Source organism: Limanda limanda, chromosome 9 (genome assembly GCF_963576545.1).
Source record: "Limanda limanda chromosome 9, fLimLim1.1, whole genome shotgun sequence".
Taxonomy (NCBI): Eukaryota; Metazoa; Chordata; class Actinopteri; order Pleuronectiformes; family Pleuronectidae; genus Limanda; species Limanda limanda.
The window spans coordinates 9,651,254-9,662,249 of record NC_083644.1 but is presented as its reverse complement, the minus strand read 5'-3'; the positions used below and the strand labels follow the sequence as shown (position 1 = coordinate 9,662,249).

The window sequence follows — 10,996 nt, the reverse complement described above, 5'->3', positions numbered from 1 at the left end:
CTGGAGATTGCTTGTTTTATGTTACTTATTATTGGCAGTCAAGTCTATCAGGCTTTATCAGGAGTTTACTGATGAATTAAGGAATTAAAATAATTAAGAAACGTGGACACATGTGAGTATTGTATGAGTCTTTATATCTGGTTGAGGTTCTGCTCTTCTAGATCCACCAGTACACAATAAAAACTTCATTTTGAAAGTTACTGCTGTGGAATCACCTTGTTATTGTGCCTTATTACAGTCAGGCTGGTCTGTTCACCCTGTCTTCCTCCTCCTAACCCTCATCTTCCTTCTCTTCTTCCTCCTTCCTCCTCTTCCTCCTCCTCATCTTCTTCCCTTTATTCCTCCTCTTTTTCCTCATCTTCAGCCTCCTCCTCTTCATCCTCCTTACTCCTCTTCCTCCTCCTCCCCCTCCTTCTCTTCCTCCTCCTACTACCCTTTTTCCTCCTCGTCCTCCTCGTCCTCCTTCTCCTCCTCTTTCTATTCTAAAGTGGGCGGGCGTGCCTCGCATGTATTCTGTTCCATTGGTTTAACACAGTCGCTTTGTTTATTGTCGGTTAAACCTTTTAACGGACGCTCTTTTTTAACAGTCTGTGTTTTAAAGCCACCACCGTTTATTAAGGCGCCGGAGTTTGATTTTATTTGCGCAGAGAACTTCGTGAATCCACTTCGCTGCTCCAGGTGAGTTCAGAGACTTGAGACTAAACTCAACGCTCACGACAGCCATTTAATAAAGATACGTATTCACGGTTCTTAGTCCTGATTGGCTGAAGCATGCGCTCTTTTGTATATGAAAATAAACGTTTAACACGTTCATGGTGAAAACGATATGATTATAATAATCACAGAAAACCATCCACAGTAAGTGGTGCAGCAGAACTACTTTTCCCGGCGGAAGAGTCGAGCACGATTACTGTATCATTGACATGATGTTGTCATTTTACCTTACGCGTGTATCAATGCGCATTTAATTTGTTTAGGAATCATGACAACTTAATAATAATTAAATGTGTTTTTTTAAATATTGTGAGTCAATACATGGTGTGTTATAAGTCACTGTAAGAGAAAGTGTAGCATTATATTATTATATGTCATTCAACATTTATAAAACAGAAGAAAACACTGTTAGCTGCAGCCTGCACTGACAGGGCTGTTCCTAACATGTCGGGGGCCCACCCGGGCAGGACCACCCGATCCCACCCTAAAAGTCCCACGAGGAAAAAGCTTAAGAATATGTTCAATAAAGTTTCTGTTCCATGGCAAGTGCACAACGTTTGAGAGCAGTCTGGCCAAAATATTAAATGTAAATAAGAAATTCACATGCATCATTAGTATGTTCTGGGTCCCCTGGTGTCAAGTCTCTGAACTTCACTGAAGCCATAAACAAATGATGACATAGCATGTTGCCCTTTGCGTTATGTTTTTACAGCACCTGAAAACTAGTTCAGTACAATCCTAACACAATCGTCTTCCCGTCGTCTCTTCCAGGAATAATGCTGGACCCCATCGAGTCTTTCACGCTGGAGCTGGATCGTCCTGACGACGTAGCGTACACGGGCGGGGAGGTGGTGTCGGGCCACGTGGTGCTGGAGCTCTGCAGGGACACCAGGGTGCACACCATGAAGTTGATGGGCCATGGGATGGCCACTGCGCACTGGGTGGAGAACATTTGCATGAACTCCGTCTATTACGACTACACCTCCAAGATCGCCTACTTCAAAAAGAGGCAGCATCTGATCCGAGGTCAGTGGTGAAAGCTGCAGAGGGGTTAAGTCCTGTGAACGCGTGATATACAGTTGACTCTGTGTTATAGCTGCATCTGTTTGCAAGCAACCACACATCCATCCTGCAGAGTGAAATGTGCATTGATTTAACATTTATCTAATGTCTGGAATTGCAAATATAAGGTAATTGATTTTAAAGGTAGTCATGAATAGTTATAATTTAGCCCATTAAATACTTTGTAATCAAGCGTTTTCAGCGGGCAGGGCTCAAGTAGGGCCAGTCTGGCTCGGCTGGGAAGCATTGACTGAGGTAACATTAGGCCAAAGGAGACTAGAAATAAACATGGCTATTTAAAATCGCTTCTTTATAAGGAGGGACATTCGTATGATGACATTGCTGTCATTCCGTACTTTCTCCTGATCTCTGCCAGATTTTTGTACGATATTCTAGCGTTCTCTGTGTAAAGTAAAACTGCTGATGTGCTCTGTCGTGTGCCAGCCGGTAGATTCAGTGTCTTGTAGCTGCAGCAGTTTTCGAAATTAAGCCAGCTAGTCCTAATGTGTTGCATGGAAACACGGGAGAGAAATCCACCCTGGCTCATGCAGATGTGTTTGCCAGATAACAAGATTCCTGCAATCAAACCAAATTACCACTAGCTCTTACGTTGTGCTGTGTTTAGGGTGTAACCCTGTAAAGTGTGTTATTCCCAGACAGCAGGCAGCTTCAAAACAGAGGCAGAGACGATAGGCCATATTGGCTGAGTAAACAAATTGAAGATAATGGTTAATATTTGATTAGATGCTTTGTAAACGGTACATTGAGTTTGTTTTCTCAGCCGGGTCAGACTGGCAAATATGAACAAATGGACAGACTCTGATTTTTGTTGTTGCTTTTGCAGAATTGCATGCAGCCAAACTAGTTTCAAGGAAGTATAATCTAAATTGTCCTTTGGTACAGTTCATTGTTTCCTGGTTATTTGGTTAACAACTATGCACAGTGGTCGAAGGTACACGGAGGAGCTTTTGTACATTCAGACTAAATCATACACTGAGACTGCAGTAACACATCACCTATTAACTTACACGCTGTCCTGAAGTCCACAAGTATTTAAAATACTGAACATTTCACAGAAAATTACCAGTTACCATCAGTTAAAATCTTTTTTTCACATTGTCAACAGAGTGTTGTCAGTCTAATGTAATGATAAAATGAGATTCAGAAAAGTGAACACATAAATTGAATAAAAATGCATCAAAAGGAAAATCTTGGTATTTTTGTTTGACAAATTACTAGTGATGAACATTTTATTACTATCATCATATATTATAAATAAATATCATGATCTCTATGTAAAGTCACACACATCATGTGGTATTGGATCCACATCTATGTCTACAACCCTCAGTAAAGCATCTCATGATGATATGTGCACTAAAAATCACACATTTACATTTAAAAAATGCAGCCTGTGTTGCTGTGGCAACCAGGAAAACAACACGTGGCTCCCCTCAGGCTCCGCCCTCCTTCACCTTGCTGCCAACTTCTGATGTTCATTCATTTCACATTGTTGTGGCACAATTCCTTTACTGTAAATTAATTATTGTTTTCCACATCCCAACTTGTCAGATCACTGTGCATCTTCTTCAAAGTGGGTTAATATTTGTTTTACACCATTGTGTACTTTGCATCTCCTCTGGTAAACACCATGGAACTCACCCACGTTTATTTCAGTCTACTGCTAACATGCTAACATGTTTTCAGCCATGATTAGGTTGATCATGGCAGTGGCACAGCAGGCGGCATTTATCAGGCCCATCGCTCAGCACAGGGCACCACATGTTCTCCGTCTTATCAGAGACAAGGAGGCCTTGGCAGGGTCAGCTGCTGCTCCCAGTCACCACCAGGTGGCGTGCGGAGCTTGATTTTTACCCCAGGCCAGAGCTTTAATATATTTTAAATAGAAGCACTTTACACTTTCGTCCATTATATGCAGACATGCATGGGCTATTATATAGAGTTAGTAGAGACTCTAGTATGCAATATCCAGTGAGCGTCATCGAATTGTCTTTTTTCACCTTTGCCCCACATTCACACACACATGTGCTGTAACAGCATCCTGGTTGTCCTGCAGCTGTGCAACACTGCCTGCACACCGCCAGCTGGTGGCAGTGGATAGCTCATCCCTCATCCCTGGGAACAAAGGAGTAAACAACTTTGTTTTTCTCAGACCAGACTTGATTTGTGCGTGAACGTGTTTGACCCAAATGAAGACAGAGAGACTCAACTTAGAGATGAGTGTCTAGTTTATAGATTACCGAAGGGTGAGGAAGTGTTAGAAGTTAGTTCAAGGTTTTGAAAAGACTGCATGGGAGCAGTTCATATGCATGAATGTTTCATGCATATGATCCAGTTGTAAAAGTTTACTTTGAATAGGAGCTGTTATTTCTGTGCAGCCAGTTTCGTATCCCTTTATTTCTGAAGACAGTGTGGTTGTTTTTCAGCAGGGGATCTGGTGACCATTCATTGCAATGCTTTTGTGCATGGCTGTGTTGTTTTCCATGTGTGCGGCAGCCCAGGCGGTTTAACAGCAGACACAAAGCACACACAAGACTTGGAGTAAACAGCTTTGGTCCAGAGTATAACTATTTCCCTCTGAGCTGTGCAGGGAGAATCTCTGCCAGACTGAGGCCTGCTCAGTTGGTCTTCTAAGAACCTGTAACCATCAATCATCATCAGCCCTGCCTGTGTCCTCTCTGCTCCCTCCACACCCAGACTGCATGTTTATTATGCTGCGTTCACACTCAGTCTGGAAATATGGGCGCTGTGAGAAGGGCTACACCTAAGTGGCTCATATCAGAAAGTTAATAAGTGTTAAAGGAAGTGGGGATTTTACACTTTTAACTTGTCATGATGCGATTATTAGCTGATAAGGAGTCACGAGAGGGGTGACTGTATGTGCAAAGTGCTTTTAGTTTCATTTATTATTATGGTTTCACTTTTTGTTCTGGCCTCATAAGGGGGTTTCGCTCATGGCATATGTTGGGACATGTTCTGGGGTTCCTGTTATTGTGGTTTCCTGTTACCTGTAAAGGTGATAATCAAAGTTTGATTTGTAAATGACGGATTGAAGTTTTTTGTACTTATATTAATACACCATAAAACAACAACACAAACTAGGAGTAGATTCAATTAACCAGATGTTTAAGGGCCGGTGTGTCCTCGGGCAAGAGGACACACCGGGCAAGATACTGAACCACGAAGGCTGTGGTGGCAACTTTTGATTGATTTGTGATCGAGACAGGGAATAAATATTCAAGGTATAAAAAGTTTGTATCAAGCCATTTCTGACATTAATCTCAAAACTTTACAGCCCATTCAAATTGTTAATTAATAATTACACACAACCACCAGCAAAATGGAAGAACCCCGATAGTGAGAGTAAATCCATATTGTGTATTTGTTACATCTGATCAAGCAGTGGGGCAATAATACATTCAGACTTAAACATCTGTTGCATTGAGATGCGTGTGTGAATGAGAGAAGGGCAAAACTGTCTTGTTTACACCCGGAGAGCTGAAGATTCCGTGCCTCGGCGGAGCGCCTGAACGCAGCACCGCCCAGCCTTCAAACCTCTCCTGAGGCCTTACATAATAAATGCACGAAGCCCCGCCCACTTCTGGAGGCTTCAAATTGGGCTGCGGACCTGGGAGATCTCAACACTCCGATCTCTAACAGGACAAGCGAGCACATCTGGACACTTTAACGCACTGAGGAAGAAGAGGTGTAGAAGAAGAATAAACTTCTCCTGCAAAATACAACAAAACAAAACAAAACCAAGAAGAATGATTTTCGACAAGTTGAAAAAGTTGGACATCGTGTTCGACTCCCCGGAGCTGGACTGCCCCCCGGTGTTCAGCAGCGGGGACGTGGTGTCCGGCCGGGTGGTGCTGGAGCTCAGCGGGGCCAGCAGGCTGGACTCCCTCAAGCTGCACGCCCAGGGCTGCGCCAAGGTGCACTGGACCGAGTCCCGGTCCGCGGGCTCCAGCACCGCCTACACGCAGAACTACAGCGACGAGGTGGAGTACCTGAACCGCAGAGAGGTGCTGCTGCAGGCAGGTCAGTCCAGGGGACAGGGGACAAGGGGACAGGACACACACACAAACAAGTTCTCTCGTTAAAGCCAGTGGAACAGCACTGGAAGTGTCTGATTTTGACTGGGGACCAGTGACCAGTTGTTTTGGTTACTGGGGATCGTGTGTTTTCATGGTTTATTATTGTGGCAGTTAAACTGTTTTTTGGGCTGATGTGGTTTATGAGATGATTTATGATTGTCTGTATAAAGTTCACCGATTCTCTGAAGGAAACAGAAGTCAAACATGCTGGTTTTATTGTTTATTTCAAGGGATGTTTATTTTTTAGTTGAAAACTTCCTGGTAAAAGTCCACAAATGTCCCACATCCTGTCATTTATTGACGTGAACACGTTTTGCTTTGGGTCTCTTTGTTATTTTCTTCTGCCATTTGAGAAGTTTGGTTGTTGATCAGTATTTTAAAAAGCCCACTGTACAGGAAGAAACCTAAACCCAGCTCCAGCAGCTGTCTACACACGTTAATGTGTAATATCCGTTGAAAGGAAAAGTCCTGATCTCAGACTTTTCCTCAGTCAAAGAAAAACCTGAGTTGTTTTTCTCCAGCGACACTTGAGACCGAGCCTCTGGTTTCTGTCTCCATTCATTGGGCGCTGGGTTGTTTTGGTTTGCAGTGCACACAGGAAACGCACAGCCGGGCCTCTGGACAATTTTATGATGTTTTTCCTGCTTCGTTTGTCTACTTTGACAATATGCATGATGAGAAAAGTCATTTAAATACACACACTATAATGTGTGTTAGTTTAGTCTGTGGTGTGTGAATACATTTTGGAGGTTTTCCTCGAGAAAAACAAGTTCCCAACAACCCACTTGACCCATTAAGAGGATTTGACTGTGACAGAATTGTAATTTTGAATCAAATTGGAGCTTGCAGTTCACAAAGGGACGAAAACACACCGAGTCTGTTAAACGCAAACACGTGTTTCTGGACCTGTGCAGCAAGAGAGGGAGAGAAGAAAACCGAGCAGTTGAGACGAGCTTGAGGAAAAACATGTTCTCGCGCAGCACAATGGAGCAAGATCCGCCCTCCGAGCCAGCACACAGAGGCCATGTGATTGCAAAGAAAGACAGAGAGATTTCTCTTTCAGCAATAGTCATGCTCAAGTGATCTATTCATACTCATCGAGTCGACCTGATTTATATTGATTTTCCAAACAATAGCAGTCTTTAAAAAGAGAGTTTGCCCCCTTTGTGCAGAAAAGTCTTATCTGGACTTTACCTCCAGGCATTTGCTTCCTTTCTTGTGCTGTTTGAATTTCCTTACACAGAATCAGATAAGTACAGATTAGGAAACTTGATTTCGCTGTGCTGGATTTTTTTTTTTATTACTTATTGCTCTGTGTCCTGACTTTAACTTGGCAGCACCAAGAAGAGGCTGGTCCTCGAGGGGTTGAAGTCCTGTTGTCCTAGAATGCAAATTGCTGAATGTGTTTTTTCTTTTTTATTTCCTCAGATAACGGCGATGTAACCGTCCTTCCTGCCGGCAGACATGAATATCCATTTAGCTTCCAGCTGCCAGAGGAGACGCTGGTCACCTCCTTCGAAGGGAAACATGGCAGCATACGTTACTGGGTGAAAGTGAAGCTGCACAGGCCGTGGGCCGCTGTCAAGAAGCTCAAGAAGGAGTTCACTGTCATCGAGCCCATTGACATCAACACACCAGCCTTCCTGGTGAGCAGCTCAACCCTCACTGTTCATCAATGTTTCTTTACACCCCTCTCGTTGTTGTCTGGGCGTTTTCGGAGGCACTCGCTCATTGGGTCTCATCCTTCCTCTAGGCACCACAGGCTGGAACGAGAGAGAAGATGGCCCGGGCATGGTATCGCAACTTTGGACAAGTGTTAGTGACGGCAAAGATCGACCGCAAAGGCTACACACCAGGTAAGAGTCCAGCATCTGAACCAACACCCTCTATGCATAGGTGTCTTGCTGGCCAGATTCAAATACAATCTCCAAATTCTAATTCCTTCCTCCTCTGTGCAGGTGAGGTGATACCCGTCTTCGCCGAGTTCGACAACTCTACCTCCAGGTCAATTGTGCCCAAGGCCTACATCACTCAGACCCAGACGTTCATCGCCCGCGGCACGATGAAGCAGAAGCACTCGGTGGTGGCCACGTTGTCCGGCGACATCGTGGGCGCCAAGTGCCGGGAAACTTGGCACGGACGCGCCATCAAAATCCCTCCGGTGGGGCCGTCCATCCTGCAGTGCCGCATCATCAAAGTGGAGTACATGCTCAAGGTGAGCCGAGTCACCAGTGGCTGTCGGCGCTGTGTTCCCTCTTGCTCGTCACGTGGCTGAAACCAACAGTTCTCTGCTTTGTTTCCTTCCTCTCAGGTTTGTGTCGATGTTCCCGGAACGTCCAAGCTGTGTCTGGAGCTGCCGCTGGTCATCGGCACCATCCCGCTCCATCCCTTCGGCAGCCGCACCTCCAGCGTCAGCAGCCAGTACAGCGTCCACCTGGAGTGGCTGCGGATGGCCATCCCAGAGCAGCCTGAGCGTAAGTGTCTGATGATGTTTGAATATGTGTGGATCTAAAAGTGCTAACTCGATTTTACTTACTTTTAGAATTTAAACAACGCAGGAACTTCTGCCACCGTTTTTGTCTGTTTTCCATTGTGTTTAGCAAACACAGGATTATAAATTGGCTTTTCTTCCGTCACTTGGCTGAACATTTAGTGCTCAGACCGGGCCAATAAACCCAAGATGCTCTTAATGGTCTTTTTCACCATTTTAATAACGTATAGACAGATTCAGGAGATATTTTCCCCTTCACTAACCTCTTAGAGTTTGTGATCCTGTTCTTATTTTCATTTTTATGATCCCTCCACTGCCAAAGTAGCACTGGGTCAGATGGCAAAATGCAAAAACAAACAAAGGCATCAATTCAGCAGAGAATCATGCTGGACCAAATCTGTGCTTGTTAGTGCAAAAAGCAGTAAATTTAATTGGATTCTCAAGCGTTTTAACTGCACTGACGATGACTCGGCAGCTTTTGTGTTTTGGACCTGTGCTGTTCACTCGAGTCCGACCAGTGGATTTAACTGTCTTCCCCCTTTTCCCCTGCAGCTCCTCCAGATTACAGCTCTGTGGTGACGGAGGCGGAGGCCGAGCAGTGCAACAACAACACGGTGGTCTCGGAGCAGGCCGACGAACTGAGTGGGATCCTGGAGCGCCCCCTCATGGCTTTTCTCCAAGAGTTCCGCTTCCGACCTCCGCCAGTGTACTGCGAGGTGAGTCACCAGATGCTTGGAACCACCCCCCCACCCCCTTCACCCACAGGAAACTTTTGATTAGCACACACAAGAGCTTACAGAGATGTTTATTGTGCAGATACAGAAACATCCTTTACGGCACTTTTCCCTGACAAATAACATCTTGAGATCACAGCTGAGTTGTTCAAATGTATCTTCATGAAAATGAAACTTATTTGTCTTTTTCTCCTTGTTTTCCTGCCTATAGATTGACCCCAACCCTCAGCCCATCAACATGAGACGCCGCTGCATGACGTGTTGAACCATGAGCTCCGCCTGAAAGTCAAGCGACTGAAATTAATGAAATGAATCAAGAGATTTGTCTTCGCCTGGATTACTTCTCTCTGACAGAGAGAGAGGTAATCGGTGCCTGGTCCCACCAAGCGTTGTGGCGGCGGACCGGGAGAGAAGGAGCTCACAGGACCTGGATGTCGGTGGAGGAGCTGCCACTTTGTTTCCAGTCCATAAAGTAAAGTGGACGCTTTCCTGGTCTGCCGAGGGGGTCGCGATGTGAAGCAACTCCTCCACATCGGTTCCTGTCCTCCCCCAAGTGATTTTTTTTTGGCTCAAGACGAAGTGAGCTGCAAATACCTCCCAATCAACGATTCCCTCACGTGATGAGATTTTTGAGATACAAGGGACATATTTTGGGGGGGAAAAGATCACTTGATATTTGTCAGATGCAGAGTTGCAGTTGCAAGAGATGTTGAAAAAAAAATTGCTCTTGAGAAGTTGACAAAGTGTCAAAGAAGTGCAATTATGGTCTTCAGCATCCACTCCCCTCTGCCTGGTTACACAGTAGACTTTAACGACCACATGGTTATCTATGCAATGTGTGACCGGACGGCAGTGGGCCTGTGATGATTTCTACTCTTGTTTAAGCACATACTGTATCTGAAGGTGTGACGGTGGAGAGACGATGGCGTATATCTATGCATGCAGGTAACAATATGTAAAAGGGAAAAAAACCTACGTATGCCTTAACTATCTGCAGCAGGAGATTGCATGGGAGTTTCAGGGAATTGTTCTCTCATAGCGTTGAATAGAACTTAATGTTTTCTGAAAGAACTTAGAACAAAAACGGTTTGAACATCTGGATAAATTCCAAGTGAAGTGTTGTGTAAATGCAAAGAAACTTAGTAGCTGAATTGTCAGGTAGCTGTGGCTGTCGGCGTTAGCACAGTTAAATAAAAAGAAGTAGGAAAAGCAGTTGTGTGTGTGTGAAGCTGCACGAGGCTCATAGATTAGCTCTCAGCTGCTAAACCAAAGGACGAGACCTCTGAGCCGTGCGGCCTGAAGCGGAGACGGGAGCCAGATGCCTCAATGCTCCGTTAGGCTCGTGCACGCTGCGACGCCCGGCGCTCAAGTGGAGCCTTAAGCTGGAGATGCCACTGAAGCGCTTGGACAAAAGAACATTCCAAATAGACTCGAGGATTATGTTTTTCTCCTCAACTTCCAAAAAAAACTGGTCTTCGAGGTCAGCTGCGCGACCTCCTTGGCACGCACTGAAAAAAACGAATGTATTTTTATACAAATGCAGTTGTTGATGTGTAATCTTGCCAAAGTTTTGTAACTGTTTTTTCTAATAAAAACTCTTTTAATGGATGTTTGTCTCCGGTGTTTCCTTGGAACCTCGGCTGGTATGTAAGCTGTACACTGTTAGGCAAACAGTGGAGGGACTCTGTCTGGCCTATTGCGTGCAAGTGGATTGGTACATCATGTTCACTGGTGTGAGTCAAAACTATAATAATGCCAAGGGCAGCCCTCACTGGAGATATGAGCTGCAGTCGTTGGGCAAAAGCTATAATTAAAGACATAAGTGGTGTCTGCGACAGCTTCAATATTATGTTACTGAAGCAGTCCGGTTTTTCTGG

At 44.8% G+C, this 10,996-nt stretch overlaps 1 protein-coding gene across 2 annotated transcripts; it reads left to right on the top strand.

Annotated features, from left to right (window-relative positions):
* Positions 1-493: 493 nt before the first annotated feature.
* Positions 494-10,727, top strand: arrdc2 (arrestin domain containing 2). Of its 2 annotated transcripts, XM_061077899.1 has the most exons (8): positions 494-678; positions 1,486-1,740; positions 7,323-7,540; positions 7,648-7,750; positions 7,853-8,109; positions 8,206-8,368; positions 8,938-9,101; positions 9,331-10,727. In XM_061077899.1, exons 2-8 carry the CDS (start codon positions 1,491-1,493, stop codon positions 9,382-9,384), a joined length of 1,209 nt encoding a protein of 402 aa, XP_060933882.1. In that variant the 5' UTR covers positions 494-678; positions 1,486-1,490; the 3' UTR covers positions 9,385-10,727. The 2 variants fall into 2 exon arrangements, with proteins under 2 accessions (XP_060933882.1, XP_060933881.1); XM_061077898.1 differs by lacking the exons at positions 494-678; positions 1,486-1,740 and adding an exon at positions 5,174-5,838.
* Positions 10,728-10,996: the final 269 nt, after the last annotated feature.